At 42.0% G+C, this 19,277-nt stretch overlaps 1 protein-coding gene across 1 annotated transcript in view; it reads left to right on the forward strand.

Moving 5' to 3' along the window:
* fgf11a (fibroblast growth factor 11a) overlaps positions 1-19,277 on the forward strand; it is a 95,266-nt gene that overhangs the window by 72,229 nt on the left and 3,760 nt on the right. The window contains exon 4 of the mRNA XM_047577314.1: positions 18,046-18,244. Within this exon, the coding sequence (XP_047433270.1) occupies positions 18,046-18,244 (199 nt within the window). The remainder of the gene's footprint in view (positions 1-18,045; positions 18,245-19,277) is intronic.

Genomic DNA, 19,277 nt, shown 5'->3' on the forward strand with positions numbered 1-19,277 from the left:
AGATGGAGCCGGTGTCCTTTTGTCCTTACATGAGCCTCTTGTTTTCGGGCGGATGAAAGGAGATGATAATGGAGGTGAGAAGGAGAACGGAGGAGGGTTTCAGCATTAACATAAAAATGTGCAGAGAGGAAACGGAAGTTTAAAACCTGAATTAAAAAAAGATAACGTAAGATTTCCCACTGTTTCATACAAGTTTCCTGACATGCATCCACACAACACACGTGATTTTATATTCCAGCCCCTCAAACTCGTGGTGATTTGATGGGGGGTCGGGGTGGGGGGACTGGCTGGATGTTATCACGAGTAATAACAAACGTGATGATTGTCACTGCCTTGAAGGGAGAGAAGACAGAAAGATGGGGAGTCGCTGGGAGAACAGAGGGATGGTCTGACAGGCCCAGACTCGGAGCGAACATAAAGTCCCCTCTGGGAGCAACAACCACCGCCACGCTCATCTTTCTTCCCCCCTCCCTCCTTTCCCGTCACCCCCCTCCCTCTCCCCCTCCCTCCCTCCCCCCTGCCCAGTCTCACTTGTACAGCTTTTACTCGCCTGTCAGTCTGTCTTGCTCCCTGTCCGACCATTTGTGTCTGTTGGCATCCCTTGCGGTTTCCCTTTTCCACTCCCGAACCTCTTTTATTCAGAATACACGCCCCCTACTCCCCCCACCCACACACACACCCCCCGTCTCAATGTGTCCCTTATCTGCAGTCCTCGTCCTAGCTTTGTCCTCTACCTCTCTGTTCTCCTTTCCCCCTTTTTTTCCATTTGTCCTCCTCATCCTCAACCTTTCTCTTCTTTCAATGCCCCCTCTCTTGTTTTTACTCCCACCTTTTCTTTTACCGTTAACTACAGGCAAAAATGTTGACTAAATTAAAATTATCTTGTAAAGATTATATCATAAACACATTAAAACTGGGCTTGTTAGAAGCTGATTTGTGTAAGAATTAAGTGCCGGCCGTGGTGAAAGCAAAATTGTCATTGTGCCAAGAAATAAACAAAAAAAAAAGAAAAGAAAAGTGACAGGTGTCCCAGGTGAGCGTTAATTGTAAGGGCAACAGCCAGCAAGATGCCTCTTGTTTTGATTCAACTAAAAGTGCAGTTTACATATTAATTAGACATATGAACAACGGAACAATCAGAGATGGAAAAGACCCTTTTACTCAGAAATGCATGGATGTAAAATTAATGTGTCACAATGTAAGTTTTGGTATTTGGTGAATTATTAGGTTAAATGTTATATATATGCATAACATATGTGTGATGTAAATAAGAAGTCACTTATGATGCTCAATACACAGACAGTTGCTCAGAACTGGTCAAGTCATATGTGCATTTTAGTGTCCTGCAGTTTATTATTTTGGCTATGCATTAACCCCAAATAAATTCAGTGTATATTACTCACCCCAAAAGCAAACACCTAACAGAGAACAACAAAAACAGGCAAATATCTATATCGAGTCGGTAGAAAGCAAAATTTAGCGGAAATTGATACGCTTACGAGTTTCTTACAGGCTTCTGTGTTAATTATTATTTATTTTACTTGGATGATTGTGAGAAGCTGCATTTTCCGTTAAAGCTGGTGAAAGTGGAGTTACGTTTACCTTTATATACTTTCTTATACTGTCATGCATGTAACAATAATATGTTAACAGCGTGTGTTGCATGTACAAACACTCCCAGCGTGTTGCACACGTCACCCCATTGTGTGAGCTGCAATTTAAAGTCTCCAACATCTTTCAGGCCAACGACCCCCAAACTGATGAGAGATGAAGTAGGGACCTCCTACCTGCTATATGTGTTGTTCATTATTGAACTCTTGATGCTATTTATAAATATACATTATTATTAGCATTTTGCATTCAGCATTAAACTATTCAGATAATACACAGATTCAAATATTAATTTTTTTAAGGCAGCCACGCAACTGCCATAAACATACTTATATACATATGTTGGATTCATTTTAATGTGTATTTAAAGAAATTTAAATTTGTGGGGGAAAATTGTGGGTAAAAATACAAAATATATATATATATATATATATATATATATATATATATATATATAAAAATGTCTAATCAACCAAAGATTTTTGCGACCCCCTTGCAGTACCTCTGCGACCCCTTAGGGGGTCCGCGGACCCCCTGTTGAAGACCTATGATTTAAAGACCATTTAATTGCCTTGCAAAAGAAACAGAAACTTTTTCATGCCAGAGCCAAGTAGTCCATCTGTAAGAAGAAAGAGGCCAGATGGGCCGTGTGTATCCATCTGTCTTTACACATCCCCAGCAATACACACTTCCTCTTCATCATCCTCTTGTCGCCTTCACCTCTGCGGCACCGTTATTCATCTGGTCACTATACATCTCTTTTTATTTCCCCACCGAGCGTCGGCATTTTCCAGCGCACTGTACGTGACTCCTCGCTCGTCTTAACGGGCAAACGGGCAAAACGAGTTAAGGTCATTAATGCTAACAAACGGACGAGAAGAAGCGGGTCTGCGCGGCGCTTAGCCAGCGTACGTTTAAAACCAATGCATCGTGGGAGCAGCTCAGCAGAGGTCAGTGGCAGGAGGGAAACTCCTTGTCGTGGTTGGTGTTGTCGGAGGCGGCCGGGACCCTCTTACCTGTGGGCACCTCCTGAAAATTGCTTTCTGATAAAAATAGTGCTCAGCCGCGGACCTGGCCCACTTTATTTGCCGCGTGCTCTGGAAAAGCCTCCCGGGTAGAGAGATGGGAGTGTAGAGGGAGGGAGGGAGGGAGGGGCTCGGTGGGGTGTTTCTGAGATGTAGTCAAAGCCGCACGCACTGAAAAGAGAAAATGGACCAGTACGCTAACACACACACACACACACACACACACACACACACACACACACACACACACACACACACACACACACACTTACTTCTCACACACACTTACCCCTCGCGCAATTTCGCCACCCTCCACCCACACCTCCACAAACACACATGTGCAGCCAGGTATAAACAATCTGACAGAGGCTGGCAGACATAATTGGGCCGGACTCCGTTACCAAGGCCCGGCTCTGGACAAACTCTCTGCAGTTAACAGGGGGAAAGTTGGCCAAAGTAAAAACTTTACTCGAATGACATTGTAGCTCAACAACGGAGGGATGAGCGAATGCGGTCCTACTTCCGACCCAATACTGACAATTAGAGGCGTTCATTAACCCCCCGCCTCTGCCTCTTTTCACACAAACACGTGCGTAACGCAACAACAACAATTTTAAAAAGAGAAACACCAGAGGGAGCTCTTATTACTTGCAGTGTTTTCCCACACTGGTGTGTTTTCTCTAATTGTGATACTATTCCACCAATTAAAATTGATTCACGCACTATATGAAATGTCTGCATGTAAATAATTCAGTGATAATTAGCAGCAGCCTGTGCAGTCAATGTACATGAATGCTAAAGATAATACTGTTGAGGCTTTCTATAGACAAATATATGTGAGATACTGACTCTTATTGTCGTCTCACACTTCTCTAGATGATGTTATCCTTGTTTAGGGGCAGTTAACAAAACCATCACAGCCTGCAGCGCTGTGTCGGACAGATTATTAGACCATGAACTCCACAAAATTAGAAATTGGGTTTGTGGGACAATCGTCACAGTGGTTTACAGAAATAAAGACTTTGTTAAGGTGCAGGAGCAAGAGCGGTTACGCTACAAAAATAAATAAATAAAAAGGTGTTTGATTGACTCATCCATCCGCTCTGACCTCCTCCCTGTAGAGTCTTCGCCGTTTGCTCATAAATAGTTGTCTTTTTTTGGAGTCCTAATGTTGTTTGAGCTGTTAATTCCCGCACCAATTAGGAAATGGAGAGTCTGTGAGTTACAGAAATAGTAAATTAGCGGCGCTGGACTGTTGTTACTAGTGCAAACTCTCAACTGAGGAAAAGCTAAGTCACATTAGTCGTACAAACAACATATTTTGAAAAGACAGATTGAGCTTTTTGTCCCGTTAGCAGCCATGCTAACGAGCTAGCAGCCTGGAATTATGGTGATCAGCCTGCAGCTCCAGTGGCTAACATTGATGACTTTTCTACAATTGTTACGTCGTGACATGATAAAAAGTCGTCTAGTATTCAGAGAAATACTTGCAGATTGTTTTTCCTCCTCTAAACCAGCAGATTCCCCGTGTTCTCCACAGTCCCGTTTTCCTCTACTGTTCCTATGTTTATCTACCACCTTGAAATGGTTTTATTATTACCTGAAATTATAGCGCTGCTCGCAGACTTTGTAACAAAGTGCTATCATCCCTCACACCGGTCCTGCCATAACTCTTACTCGCTCGCTGTTCGGTCTTCCCTCCCTGTTTATGCCCTCCCCTCCCCACCTCCTTCCTGCCTGTTCTCTGCTTGTGGCCTCCTCTGAGCTCTCCACGGGGGAATTCTTTAGAGATGCACGGAGTTACCGGTCGCTAAATAGGGAACACCACACCGCTGGTCACGTGACCATCCCGAGGAGAGGAGGTAAAGGGAAAGGAGGCGCGAGGAAGAAATAATGAAGGAACGTGAAAAGGAACTGGTGCGGGAGTTGTTCGTATTCACCTAAAAAAAAAAAAAAAGCCAACACAAAGGCCGAGGCTGCTGCAGTTTGATCTAAGTTCTGCTTTCAGATCGATCAACTTATAAACACACGGAAGAAGACAGACGTAAGCGTACGTACGTTTTCTATGATTATTTATCGGATACCAAACGTAATTGGGTAGAAAAGGGTTCAAGTACACGAGCTTTTTACTGCCAATTAATTCCTATGAGCAGACTTTTCTTTACAAATTTCACGCTGTGGCATTTTCCTGCCATGTCCCACAAAACCAGGTAATTGGGATGGATGGTCTTAGGTGATATAGAGAGTTACCACATCCATCATCGCACTGTGTACTGTAGCAACGAGCAGCTCCTTTCTCTGTAGAGACCGGAGCCGAGAGGAAGCACGAGAGAGGGAGTGTGTGTGTGTGTGTGTGTGTGTGTGTGTGTGTGTGTGTGTGTGTGTGTGTGTGTGTGTGTGTGTGTGTGTGTGTGTGTGTGTGTGTGTGTGTGTGTGTGAGGATGGCCTCTTCAGAATATTTAGTTCACTTGGTTTCCTGCAGAGCTGTGGGGAAGAGTAGGTCACTGGATTCATGCATGGATGAGTGTGCAAGAATAACTTTTTAGTTTAACTCATAAGAGCAATGAACAAAATGCTTCTTTTTTTCACCATTTTAAGAATTACTTACTACTTAACCAATTCATGCATTTTTTTTTTAATTTGTCGTTCACCGTGTATTTATCTGAGAATGACTAAGCATTCGTTGAGACTGGTGGCTGTGTTCACCTGATGAATGAATGGGCAAAATTCACTCCCTTTTAGCACCGTTTTGGTCTCCACCTACTCCCGAGGGAAATGTACACGCCATCAGCTGCAACATTTAAACCGCTGACAGGGGGAGCATGCAGTGACACTCCTGGATGGCTGCAGACATCCCCAGCAGCAGGATGCAGCCTGACGCAGACACACAAAAACAGTTCAGGAACAACAACAACAAAAAAAAATGCAAAACCGATCAACTATCTGTGGGATTAATCCCCCTCCCTCCACACACACACACACATACACACACGGCACAGTATTAGGAAGGTGGTCATAAAGTTATGTCTGATTGGTATATGTAAATTGGTTAATACGAAAACTTAATGATAAGGCTTGGATTGCTCTGTAACTCCTTACTGTGCCAGTTTCAGCACCTTGGACAGCGCCACAGTTCACTTACAGTCACAAATGGTAGTTTTGTTTATATCCATTGGTTCTTACCAGTACACGCATGCATACGGGAGGACTTACAAATAGCTGATGACTTCTCTTCCTTCCAAATTGTTGCATCCCTGCTAGTACTCCTAATGTTTGAGGGCTTGGCTGCAGCACAGATTGCTATTACTGCAGTCAGCAGGACTTGTGTGTTGCATCACTCGTGAGCCTCAGGCCACATGGATGTATCGCCAGAGAACACAAAATACAAACACACCAGGACGCCGCTGCTCTTTAGGACTACACAAACCTGGAGACTGTTCTTCATAGTAAGAATTACCACCAAAATCTTCATGAAAGCCTCATGATAATACATGAAATACATGAAATAATGATCATCTACCGTCAATTTACTTACTCACTGTTAAATCTACTTACGCGGTTACGTCATAGTTATGTTTCGAACATCACACACTTAACAGCGCTTGTGCATGTGTGTGACCAAGTTCACCGTGCTGAAGCACCTTATACAGCTTTTCTCCACACACCGAACCAAGAAGCTTAGTCGATTGGCTCCCCAGTAGAAGTAAATCCGAAGGAAAGAGAACTTTCATTGTATTGTCTTGAGCTCAGCTTTGTTGCCGTCTTCTGTGCACTACTCATCCTGGTCAGAATTTTCTCCAGGACCCAGGTCGGATTTTTCTTTTCCAGTATTTATCCATCACCACTGTCTCCCTCCAGGCATCGTGACTTATTCTGTTGTTTAAATGGCAGCAGGTAGATAGACAGGTTAATTATCTGCCTTCTGCCATCTAGTGGAAGAGTATTTAATTGTTCTGCCTGTCGCTGGCGTAGAGGAACCAAGACTAATTATTTGGAGTAAATAAATAATACTTTTCTGACCAATCAAGTGAAATTGGATCATTTCCCACGTCACACCTGATGATCTCTCACAGGGCAGTAATGGTTGGAAATCACTGACCTATAAAGTTGGAACAGACACTGGCCAGAATAAAGGTTCTTGTATATTTACATCCCAACTTCATTTAATTTAATTGTATTCATTTTTTTTTTTTCTTTATTATTATTTGGAAGGAAAACCACCTTAATAGTCGATGTTAGCCAGCTGGCTAATTTTCAACTATAGTCCTTTCGTTTTTATTATTATTATTATTATTATTATTGTTATTATTATTACTACTATTATTATTATTATTATTATTATTATTGTTGTTGTTGTTATTATTCCATTATGATATTCTACAATAACTCATATTCACTTTATTTTCATATACTTGTACATATTATTTCCTTATATATTATCTGGACTCACCATGTGCAGTACTTTCCCGCTGTGTAATACTCAGATATTCAATGTTATTATAGAGCAACAACTCAGAACACAGGTTATACACGTGTACATATTGTTGTCTAATATTGTCTGATGTATATTTCTTAGATATTTTACATTGGTTTGTGTATTCTTACTGTAATTGTCTACTTACTCTTACTTATACTTATTGCCTAAATTGCTCTTTGTTCTAATTTCCCCCTGGGATCAATAAAATAATTCTGATTCGGATATTAAATCATCAACAGAACATCCCACCAGACTTTGAGAGCTGAACAAGCTACTTGATGAGTGGCAAAAACATCTTCAAGAAAGTGTAGTTGACTATGTTTTTTGACATATGATGACCTGTATGACTGGGAGCCTTCACGCACACAAGCAGCAGATCTTTTCAGTCGTCCACACTGTGTTGTTAAAGCACCGTTTCTGACCAGGCTTCTGTTATTTCAGTAGGAAGCCACAGTTGCAGGTGCATGCCCAGGAGTTCCCCGCAGAGTTAGTACAAACCAGGAAAGAAAAAAAACAACAACAACAACAGGATAACATGATCATTAATAATGTATCAGCTGGACGGAAAACATTCCTCTAAATAAAATATGGGGTTTGCTCCGGAGCGCCGAGCAATTACACGGTGTCACTGTTGTTTCCGCTGCCCCCAAGAGGCCAGTTCAGCTAAATGAAAAAAACAAATGTTATTATATATGGTTCATATAAAAGATGAATTAGATGAACGCATGTCACCTCACCTTGTTGTGTTACAAATTAAGTCACAATTTGCCTCAAAAAAGCAGCTTCTCGTGCAGAAGTGAAAGGCGGCGGTCATCACTTGTTTTATGCATAAGTGCGACTCGAGATTCATGAATAATTTTGTCCCCGTCTGAAATACGTTTCGGTCGTTTCGTGGACTTTCGTCACGTGTGATGTAATGTGCGTACGGTATCAGCGTGCGCAAAAAAAAAACAAAACGCACGTTTTCACGGACGGACGGACGAACCTGACAGGTGGCAATTAGTCGACTCCCCCCTCGACAAAGTCTTCTCGCCCGTGTGACCTGAGAGGACCGAGCCGCCTGCGCGCACACGCACCTCCTCTGACCTTCCTCACCCGCCCAGCGAATCCGAAAAAGCGCTTGTCGCTTTTTCTTTGAGTCAGCACTCTTGTTTCTTTTCCTCTCCTCTCTCCTCACTCCTCCTCCTCCTCCTCCTCCTCCTCCTCCTCCTCCTCACCAGGCAGGCAGACAGACACACAGCACCCTCCTCCTCTGATGTGGCAGCAAAGGTGCGCGGGCACATGTGGCCTTGAGGAAGGAGATGGGGGCGGGGGGTGGTGGGTGAGGGAATGAGGGAGGCGGAGAGGATGCTGAGATAAAGAGGGGATGATGACGCTAGGAAAGGGAGAGGAAGATGAGAGAGGAGGTGTAGAGGTAAGGCAGGTTATCTCTGGTTCCCTTTGGAAAATCCCCAAACGCACAGCGAGGGTCTGGCAGTCAAGGTGAGAAGCAGAGGACACCCCTCCCTCCCTCCCTCTCTCTCTGCTTCTTCCCCCTTGTGCACCCGTCTGCACCCTCTCCAGCTGTTCTCATTACACCATGTGTGTGTGGTGTGTGTGTGTGTTATACACTCATTTGTCTGTGTGTGTTTTCGCTCCCCAGCTCGCGTCTTGTTTATTTATCCCCTTGCGCATTCAGATCTCATGAATGTGTGTTTACATTTGGGTTTCTGCGTGTGTCTGTGAGATGCTTCTTGACGTCGATGTGTGCCTTTCTCTGTGTTTGTGTGTGTGTGTGTGTGTGTGTGTGTGTGTGTGTGTGTGTGTGTGTGTGTGTGTGTGTGTGTGTGTGTGTGCTGTCTGGATAGCGTGAGCCCATCAGGCCTGGTCGAGCTCCAGCGCTCCTCATGGCGTCCCTGTAAATGCCAGAATGTTGGCACAGACGAGGACCCCTCTCCGCCTGAAGGGCTAGAAACTTTCTCCTCTTTTGGCGGACATCTACTCGCGCCCGCGAGGGTTTTTCGAAAGAGCAGGGAGAGGCTGAAAGGTTGTTGCCGGCCAGCAGGAGACAGAAAAAAGGTGGCCAAAGTCAGCAGTTAGGCGGCGGTTGTTTGTTTTTTTAACCAATCATACAAAAATTGCTGTTCCGTGTGGAGAAAATCAAAGTCCAAGGTCAATTAGAAGATATTCTTTGGTGTGATCAACCCAAAATTAACCCTTAAATAAATAAAATATTTTAAAAAAGCTTGCGGTATTTGAATTACCGTAACTCACTGATGACAAAAGCACAACTTCCCAGTGTTCAGCCACACTTTGAATTTTGTCAGTAGAGAAAACCACTCTGAGTTACGGTAATTCAAAACCGTGAACTTTAACATATCACCAGTGATAGAGGTGTGATTTGGGACTAGATTAATTTTTCTTCCATACAATAACCTGAGGTATATAGCAAGAGATACACCATTATTTAAAGATGACAATGTGAATGTTTTGCAAAGACTCAGTCTGACATGAGGATGAATGCTTTTACCTTCACTTATGTGTCATTACTTTGAAGTAATCTTGAGCAGTTCTTACATATTCATGTGACCTTTTAACACATTAGTCCCAATCCTCAGTCCCCAATCCCCAATCCTTTGTTTTTTATCCCTTAGTTGCTAATTCTATGTAACTATAAGAAAATGGGAAATTGTGGTTAAAGGTTTAACCTCCTGAGACCCTGTGCCCTCTTATGGGGACATTACATGTTGGTTTTATTGCAGGTTATTCTACTTCATTTAAACCCGCCATCTAGTGGTAGCAAAGGGTACACACACTAGTCGGTAAAAACATGACAGCAGGCATTTCATTGGATTCCTTCTGCAGACGATCACAGGACAAAAGTGGACGAGGAACAAAACCTCATCAAATGCTATGGTTAAAACATATTTATTTATTCTTGACGTTTGTAGTTTGATACGACAAATTTTATCAATGGCAACAAGCTACAACCTCGCTAATTAGAAAGTACTCGTTTGAGGACGCTGGGACTTGATTGTTCGTAATTCTGGTTTTGCACAATACCATGTACAGGTATTAAAATAAACAGTTTTATATTCTGTCACACATTGTTGACTTCATTATAACATTAATAATGAAATAATCCCAGTGTCCACAAATGAGGACATTGTTTGTTTTTTTTGTTTTTTTTAAAAAAACTACTACTTCCTGTTGTAAGATCATGCTTAGTTTTTATACTTCTTAGGTCCTACTCATCCCAAATACATTGGAGAAATGAAACATGCATAACAAATAAAAGCTCAGGTCTCAGGAGGTTAAAGCTAATTTTTGAGCAGCATTTGGGCGGTTCTTCTAATCTCTACACAGCATTTACACAAGTTCACTGCTTTTGTTTTAAAGGGACACAACTTCTAAGCAAAATTCTTTTGATAAATTCTGATTCTTGTACAGATAATATATATACATATATACAAAGAATAAGTTGAAAGATTAAAAAAGTTGGAAAATTGGGCAAATTGAAAAATTACTTAATAACTTTTTAAAGAAATCATTTTAAAATCACAACCTGCGATGTAAAACCCTTTACTTTACCAGCACCAAAATCCTAAACCAGTTTGGAGCCTTTTAATACTTACGCTATGGGGACATCTGTCATTCACAGAAATAGAGGCATACATTTTAGGTAGTTCAAACCAAAAAAAAAAAAAAAAAAAAAAAAGCTGCTGAAAATCTGCTAACAAGCAGTATTTTATTTATTTTTTTGCTGCATGCTGTCCTACAGTAATAGAGCAGACTCACACAGAGCAGCGGGTGAAGATGACACATCTCTTTTTTTTTCCAGAGTGAAGCATCTTTATGTCTGTGAAAAAAAAATTATTTATATATATATATATATATATATGAAAGACTTAACAGCCCCATGTGCAGTCGTAGCGCAAGTCAACCGGAAAAATGTTCCTTCTAAATCTCAAACAGCCTCGATGCTCTGGTCTTGACTGTGGGGCTTGACAGAGTTCCTTTGAATGTCAGAGGTTGTTTTTCACTTAACGCCTGGAGATGTTGATGCTTTTTAACACTTGAGCCGGTTAGTTTATCCACCAGAGGAAACAGTACTGGCCTGGAAAGAAATGCAGGTTTTAGTGTTTGTGTTTATGTGTGTGTGTGCGTGTGTGTGTGTGTGGGGGGGTCTTTCCTAAATGCTGAGTGATGGTTTAAATGCACCATTTGATAGAACGCCGCTGCCGCCGCTGCTGCTTCTGCTGATGATGATGCAGAAAAGAATACCGGCAGGGCTGCGTGTTGTCCACGCATAAATTAATAAATGATAATTATGCCTATCTTTAGAGGATTGTTTTGCAAGCTCCTGTGGTGCTTCCTCAGCTGTTTGTCCTCAATTAAAGTTGTTTTTCTGCTCATTTGCTCTGATAATAATCAGCTTTGCCAGTAAACAAGCCTTTGTGAGGCTAACCTTGTTCCGTGTGCTTACTGTGCTGATACTTATCCTCCTGACAAGAGTTGCATCTGAAGGTAAATATTCATTACAAAGACAAAAAAGTTGTCCTAATTCAACTTGAATCCTATATTCCCATGGCTTCATCCGTTCTGATTCATGTATTTTTTTTAGATCATTGCTTTAATAACCAGTCATTTATCTTAGGGAAAGATGGCTTAAGAATAACCTGTAAAGCGGAAACGACCACAACCAAAGTGCCCGATTCATGATCAATCCGATATCCTTTTATAACCCGGCCGCTCCTTCAAACTACACCCCCTCGCCCCCGCAGGATATTTTTCATGACACTTTCTTTTTTTTTTTTTGTCCATTGGATTGTGAAGCGAAGAGACAGCAGGGACAGGACGGAGAGACGGCGGCTGAAGATGTGAGCTGACAGACAGTCGGTTGACAGATTTAAAGGTGGGGCGCCGGAGCTGGCCTTTTGACCCGATGCACTTGAACAACATCTGAAGAAGGAGGACTTAAAGTTTCTCTTCTCTGCCAGAAGATGAATGAACCTTAACGTTTTAGTCCCTTATTTAAAGCTGCATTGACCAGAAAATCCTAGTTTATGCGTGAGGTTTGCTTTTACTCCCGGTGCTTTGACTTCCTTGATGCTTGCTAATTGTAAATTGGCCGTAGGTGTGTTTGTAAATGGCTGTTGGTCTTTTTGTGTTGGCCCTGTGACTGACTGACTGGTGACCTGCGCCCTGCGTCTCGTCCAATGACAGCTGGGATAGGCTCCCCCTAGAGGATAAGCAGTAACAAATGATGACTGAATGAATATCAATCAAATTTACTGTGTAAGATGAAAGGGGTCAAACCAATAAAGAATCATCAGCAACTGCACAGTTCCCCTCTGCTCTAGTATTAGTAGACATTCTTGGTGCAGCGTACATGACTCTTCAAGTCTGTGGCCAGAAACCTGAGTTACAATAAAAGCTAATTTTGTTTTTTTTTAATTTGCTGTCGGTGTGTAAATAACATCAAAGCATGTTGACACCACAGCTATATACGTGACTTACAGCTTGAGTCTGCTGACCCCAAAAGGCCAGAAAAATATTACACCAGATTCAGACAGGGGGTCCGTGACTCCTAGACATTTTTTATCTATATCTTTAAATTTCTTTAATAGAAATTAACATCAATCCAATATACTATGGTTTAATATTGAATGCTAAATGATAATTATAATAATGTATGCTTATAAATAACAGTTGACCATGTGTAGTATAGAGCACGTATAATAGGTAGGGGGTCCCAACTTAATCTCTCCATCAGTTTGAGGGTTGAAGACCCCTGACTTAAGCCTTTTTACTCATGCTAATTTGGAGTTTGACAAAGTTGTGTCTGTCATTTGTTATTGTGAGTTCCGACATGATCACTGAGTTTTAATTTTAACCCACACAAGCTGTAACTGTGGAGTCTAAGATTGTGTCGAGTGTCGCTCTCACAGTCTCTGCGTCGCCTGAATGAGGCTGCGTTAATGCAAAGGTCACCCATGTCTAGATGACAGAGCCATCACTTTAGCTGCTTAATGAAGCTGTATATTACTTTAGGACTTTATTGTGCCTTTTTGTCATTGTGTTAAAACCAGGGCACCTCTGAAGAAGCTACTTGGATGAATGCCGAAATGGTTTCAAGGAACCCAACAAGTTCAGTTTCCCTTGTCTCAGCTTGTTTTTGTTTTTTTCTTTTTTGGATATACACCAATCAGGCATAACATTATGACCACATCGCTAATATTATATCATTATATCGTAAAATCGTTGACATTGTTGACAAGTACCTGGGACGATATATAATTGTAGGAGGGACTTTTTGAGTTTAACCATAGCCGCCTATAACCAGTCACCACATGGCATTTTATGGAAAGATTCTTCTAAATATTAAATATTCAGTGGAGTAAATTGAAATTGAAAGTTATTTATTAATATATTGTAGCAACACTGTTGACATGCGATAAATCCAAACTTGACTCGCACACTACTTTATAATAAATAACTAATAGAGCAGGTCATGTGATCTGGATTTAACACACTTCCTTGAAAGGTATAATGTCATGTGTTTGTAATGGTTAACTTAGCTGAAAGTGACTTCTTGGACACAGATACAATTTGTTATTTTCTGTATAAAATCTGATATTTTGCCAAAAAAATAACTAAATATCTGTCATAATTATCTCAATTTAACAAAGAGAACACAAAACAGTTTCTGAATAAGCTCATTTAGGATTGTTTAGCTAATTAGAAGGTAGTTTTTATTACATTCAAACTGTTATTTAGTTGAGATTTGTGATTGATTCCATAATGAAGTTATGGATTTTGTAAAGACATGATCATAATGAGCATAAAAACCTTTTAATAAAAATGTATGCAAGATAAATCTCATCGACTTCAAAAGTCCCTCAGTCACTTGGAGCTTGAGGCCAGACTCCACAGCTCCAACTTGAGTCTTGCGAAGCCACGACTTTCTCACAATTTGAGGCTTTCAGCTTAAATACTAGCCACCGTGGATTCTCTTGTCGACTCACTAAAGCTCAAACAGCTCAGTTACAACTGTGACAGGAAAGCCGGTATTGATCTGTTGTAGTTGCTGACACATGAGACTGAAAGCTGTGGAAAAAAAATAAATAAATAAAAAAAATACAGTGTATATATTTCATCGTATCGATGGCGTGAAATATATATTTTTTCCTGTGGGATACGGTCGATAAGCATCTACGACTTAAAGCCCCTGGATTAACCTGTGGTCACCTGATCGCCGCTTGTAAATCGTTTTAAGTTCTTCACGCTCAGTTGCGTCGCCTCGTCGCGCGTACGATCAAAGCCTGATCCATTTTTTATTTTTTTTTCTGCCCCAACGCCTATTGACTTCTCACAGAGGTCTTGCCTACAATCAATGGCACTGGAGGCTCATTGGTTAATGGCAGCCGTGCGCCGGCGAAGGGGGCCGAACGATGCCTTCAGGTGTCAATGGATGCAAGTACGATGAGGCGTTGTGTGTCATTACTGGAGAGTAATCCCACTGTACCTTCTCCGCAGTTTCATTTTTCTCCTCTTTCAACTCCCCGTGTCCCTTGCCACTCCCACTCTTTCTCGCCATCCCTCTCTCTTTTTTCCCCCCTTCCTCTCACCTCTTGTCTGTGGGAGTGAGTGATGAGGGAGTGAACCGGTCCATCCGTCTTTGTTGGTGTCGTTAGAGTGCGCTTGTATGTGTGTGTGTGTGCCCATGTCATCTGGCATCGGCTGGCCTCCCACCGATGTAAGAGGGATCCGTCATGTCTCTCTGTCACAACAGCAGACACGGATGAGTGGACGTACACGTACGCATGCACACAAACGCACACACACATCTCCCTTCTTTTCTGCCATACGTTACGCAGCAGTCGATACGTGTGATGGCCAAATTAAAGTTTAAAGGGATAAAGGAAAATTCAGAAGCCAATAAGACAGTAATATATTAATGCATTACGGTTAGGTTTTTATCCATTTCTGGATTCAGAGGCACACAAAACTTAATGCTGCTTAAAATGTAGAGTTCGGGCTGCTCTCTGGCTGAAGCTGGGTTTTTTTTTTAGCATGCTGTAAGAGTTCCTTTGGGGAGAGCTGAGTGTTACGGAGTGGCAAGTAGACACCAGTTAATCCTGGAGCATCAACATCAGCAGAAGCAGCAGCTGCGGCCGCTACAAGAGCTCTTTGTGTGTTTGGAGCAGCCCCTGCTGGACACAAGGGGAACTGCACCGGTGATATTGAAAGCCTGTCTTGTCATCCAGGGGAGATAAATGAGGGTTATTGGACTCAGGTGACAGATTGTTTTCACGGTTTTTATTAGACAGAAGCTGTAGCTCATTTGGCGTTCTAGTTGAAGGGGTGCGAGGAAGTCGGCCCTTTCCTCGGCTTTTGATGAAGAGGAAATGATCAGTCAGAAATCAGCCTCCTCGGAGTAAACTGTGCAGACAGATGTGCGTCTGTCCCTTGTGTGTCTGCTGGGTGAATAATGCGTCTCTTCAAATGACTGCTTAATAGTGTGTTATCCTGTGAAGTAGCATCGCCGCTGGCACATTGTGTGTCTGTGCTTAAGTACGTGAAGCTGGATCATAGCCAAGACAAGATTTAATGAAATATGAAATTAATATGATATATTATTTGATTTTTTTATGAACAGATGGGAAATAAGTGCTGTGACAAAACATTTTGGAAATGTTTAAAAAATGTAACATGCATTCAAGTTCAACACTTCTTGTGTTCCTACCATAGACTGTAAAAAGTAAAAAAGTGAAGCTCCCCCTGGTGGCTGGGTGGAGTATAGGCCATAAGCTCCACCTCCTCCGTGTTCGTGGATGGTAGTGTTGTTCGATACCACCGATTTCCGATACTGAGCAAAATTCAGGCTGGTATCGACGATGCCGATTAGATACCAATACTTTGTATAAATACATCCTAATGTGTCTGGTAAACCTAAAAGAAAGTTGTGTATTTAAAAACATAGCTTCATAGAGAATACAAGACATCACAGTAATTTATTTATTTATAATTAATTTTCAACTCAGAAGTACATTGAGGTAGTGGCCTAAATTATTATATAGTCGAGCGAATGCAACAACAGAAAACCAAACAGAGACACAATCATACAAAATATGTGGAAATGCTGTTTCAAACACTGAAAAAGAAAAAAATAAGACCATTAAAATAAATTATTATTTTAACCTGAGGTGATTCACAAGGTTTGTTGTGTTGCTACAACTCAATAGTTTAGTTACTTTCCAAAGTACTGAAGCAATAATTCGTAATTTGTGATCACTGAATTGTACAGCACTTTGGTCAACCTTGGCTGTTTTAAAATGTCCTTTATAAATAAATTGATTTGAATTGATTTGATTTGAAGTATCGAAAGTATCGTCATATCGATTTGAGAATCGATTTTAGAGCATAAAACCTGTTGTCGGTATTTTGTTACCGATATCAGGATCGATATTTCAATATCGATCCGCACATCAGTAGTGGAACTGAAACACTAAAGTACTTTTCTTTTCAAGGATGGTCTCTGGAATTTTGGGTAGTTGATATAATAATGATCTATGTACAAGCTATATAAACAAGATGTTTAAACATGGTGAACAGAAAGCTATCCAAAGCCTCACACATCAAAACAAACCAGCAGTAAAGAATATGAATGGGGCTAAGGTCCGCATGAAGGTATCCCTGGATTGTGATTACTGGTTTGATTTAGCAGTTATTCGAAACCATGATTATGTGGATCAACAACTGGTTCTGTTTCTGTGTTTGCTAGAACTAAGACCTCCCAAACTTCCACCTTCCCACTCTGGCTCTTTCATACATTGACCACATTACTCCCATGACCAGATTCTGTTTCATTTGCGTAATTAGTCCATAAATGAACTTGAGAGCGCCTGTCTGGAGGGTGTGCGTGTTTCAGTGATCAGGCTTTACAAAGCAGACTTCAGTCCCTTACATTTCCCTCCACGTACGCACACAGAGTGCAGAGAAGGCGCGTCACGCTGCAGTGCAAACACACTTAATGATAGCAATCTGATTGCACCCTCCAAGATACTCCAGACCTTTGGATTCCACTCAGCGCTAATAGAGCTAAGGTAATGGGTGGGCGCGGAAATGAATGGCTGCCTAAGTGAATGGATGTGTAATTAAAGAATGGGCGATACAGTCAATGTAATTAGCTTGTTTATGTGTGGTACAATGGATATGGGCAGGCGTTAGGGCCCCACGCTTGCAGCGGCAGACAAGCAGCGAGAGGGAGAGAGGGAAGAGACGGGGGAGACGGGGAAGAAGGAGTGAGTGAGATGCAGAAAGAGAGAGAGCAAACTCCTTATTCAGGCCTTTTCTGCTCACCCGTCACATCAAGGCTCCAAATCAATCCTGCAAATTGGTTTGTTCCTCGACAAGGTTACCAAATGACGGAGGGATGGAGGGAACGGCGTGGAGGAGGAGGAGGACGAGGAGGAGAGGGGGGGAATATGAGACGGAGAAGGAATATGTGAGGGCTGTAACGAGGGAGACAAAGAGGGATGCGAGGGGATGAGGGCGGGGGATGTCCCGCTGTTGACGTATTGTCTAATGCAGAGCTGTGCGTGCATGCGTGGGATCCGAAGGCCGACGGTAGTGTCCGTAAACCGTGAAGGGTCCGGGTGATTGTTGTGTGTTACAGGTAAACCCGAGCGGCTGAGTTATGGCTCACAAACCGCTTCATTCATGTGTCACGCGTTGGACGGGGTCTGTTGGTGTGTGCGCGGCCGACAGATGCTCATGCAACTGTGTCACGATGAAATGTGGAGCCCATTTCCTCCCATTCCCAGCCGAGCCAGTTTAATTGCAGAGTAAATATATAAATAATAGAAGGGATAAAAAATGGCCGACGCTTCAAACGTGTTATTCTTCTCCTTCTGACCTGACTCTTGTGTGTGTGTGTGTGTCTTTCAGGAGCACTTCACGCCCGAGTGTAAGTTTAAGGAGTCTGTGTTCGAGAACTACTACGTCACCTACTCGTCCATCCTGTACAGACAGACCCAGTCTGGGAGGGCCTGGTACATCGGCATCAACCGGGACGGCCAAGTCATGAAGGGAAACCGTGTCAAGAAGACCAAGGGAGCTGCTCACTTCCTGCCCAAACTAATCGAAGGTACACTACAGGACAGGCATTCATATTTTTCTTAGATGTTCTGCAGCACAGGTTTAAGTTATAGGTAGCGCTCTGTTTACAGCAGCTGTCAACACCCAAAATGTAAAGAAATTACAGAATTTTAGAACAAAAGATGCCCAAGCTTTGGGCATACTAGGAACTAAGTGGACCTTTACCTTCTGGAACATTTCTTCAATACCCTAATTTTCAAGATTATGTGTCATTCTCAATTAACATAATTCCACTGACCTGTAATTTAACTAGTGGTGTATATGAAGGGTAGGTAAAATATTGTAACCATCTTTAGAATGCATGATTGAATGTTATTTCTAGGTTTGTTGTTCAGCTTTGATCATATGTTTACAGAAGGACAACATATCAGACACAGGAGAGGTAAAAAGGGGATAGATAACACAAGTCCTAAATTAGAATATAGGCTTCATTGGCCCGCATAACAATGCATTTGATTTGACAATCAACCTCAAAGAAATCTCAGTATGAGCTGCTTTGCACAACCACCAATCAAACAAAAGAAGAAGAAGAAGAAGAAGAAGGACTTGGTTAAGCAATGGTTTGAATGAGTCAACATAAAATGACAAGGTGACTGTTCTTCAGAGAGAATTGGAGGTGAATAGAACAGCATCGTGCTAGTTACCGTTAGCTTAGAACGTTTATCGAGGCTTGCTCCAGATATGTGAAATATGTAAAGCCCTAGTATATTACCAGATAATCTGGGCTGAACCTTAGTACCAAACAGGGTGTGGATTTCTCAGCATTGGTCTTTGGTTACTCTGAGCTGGCAAAACCACCTATAAACAAATATACTCGTACTTTGTAAAGCTGACTTTTCCCGCTTTTACATCTTGCAGACACTCAGCAACATTCCTGCAAATGTGTTTCTCTCCACCTAATGTGCTCAAGTAAAATGTTTACGCTCCTTTTACTGATTAAAAGTTGCTTCACGAGAATTATTTGCTGAGGACAGCAGCATGCCGCATTTAGCAATAAGGCAAATCAGAGCTTGCCACTGAAA

This window comes from Mugil cephalus, chromosome 1 (genome assembly GCF_022458985.1).
Source record: "Mugil cephalus isolate CIBA_MC_2020 chromosome 1, CIBA_Mcephalus_1.1, whole genome shotgun sequence".
NCBI lineage: Eukaryota > Metazoa > Chordata > Actinopteri > Mugiliformes > Mugilidae > Mugil > Mugil cephalus.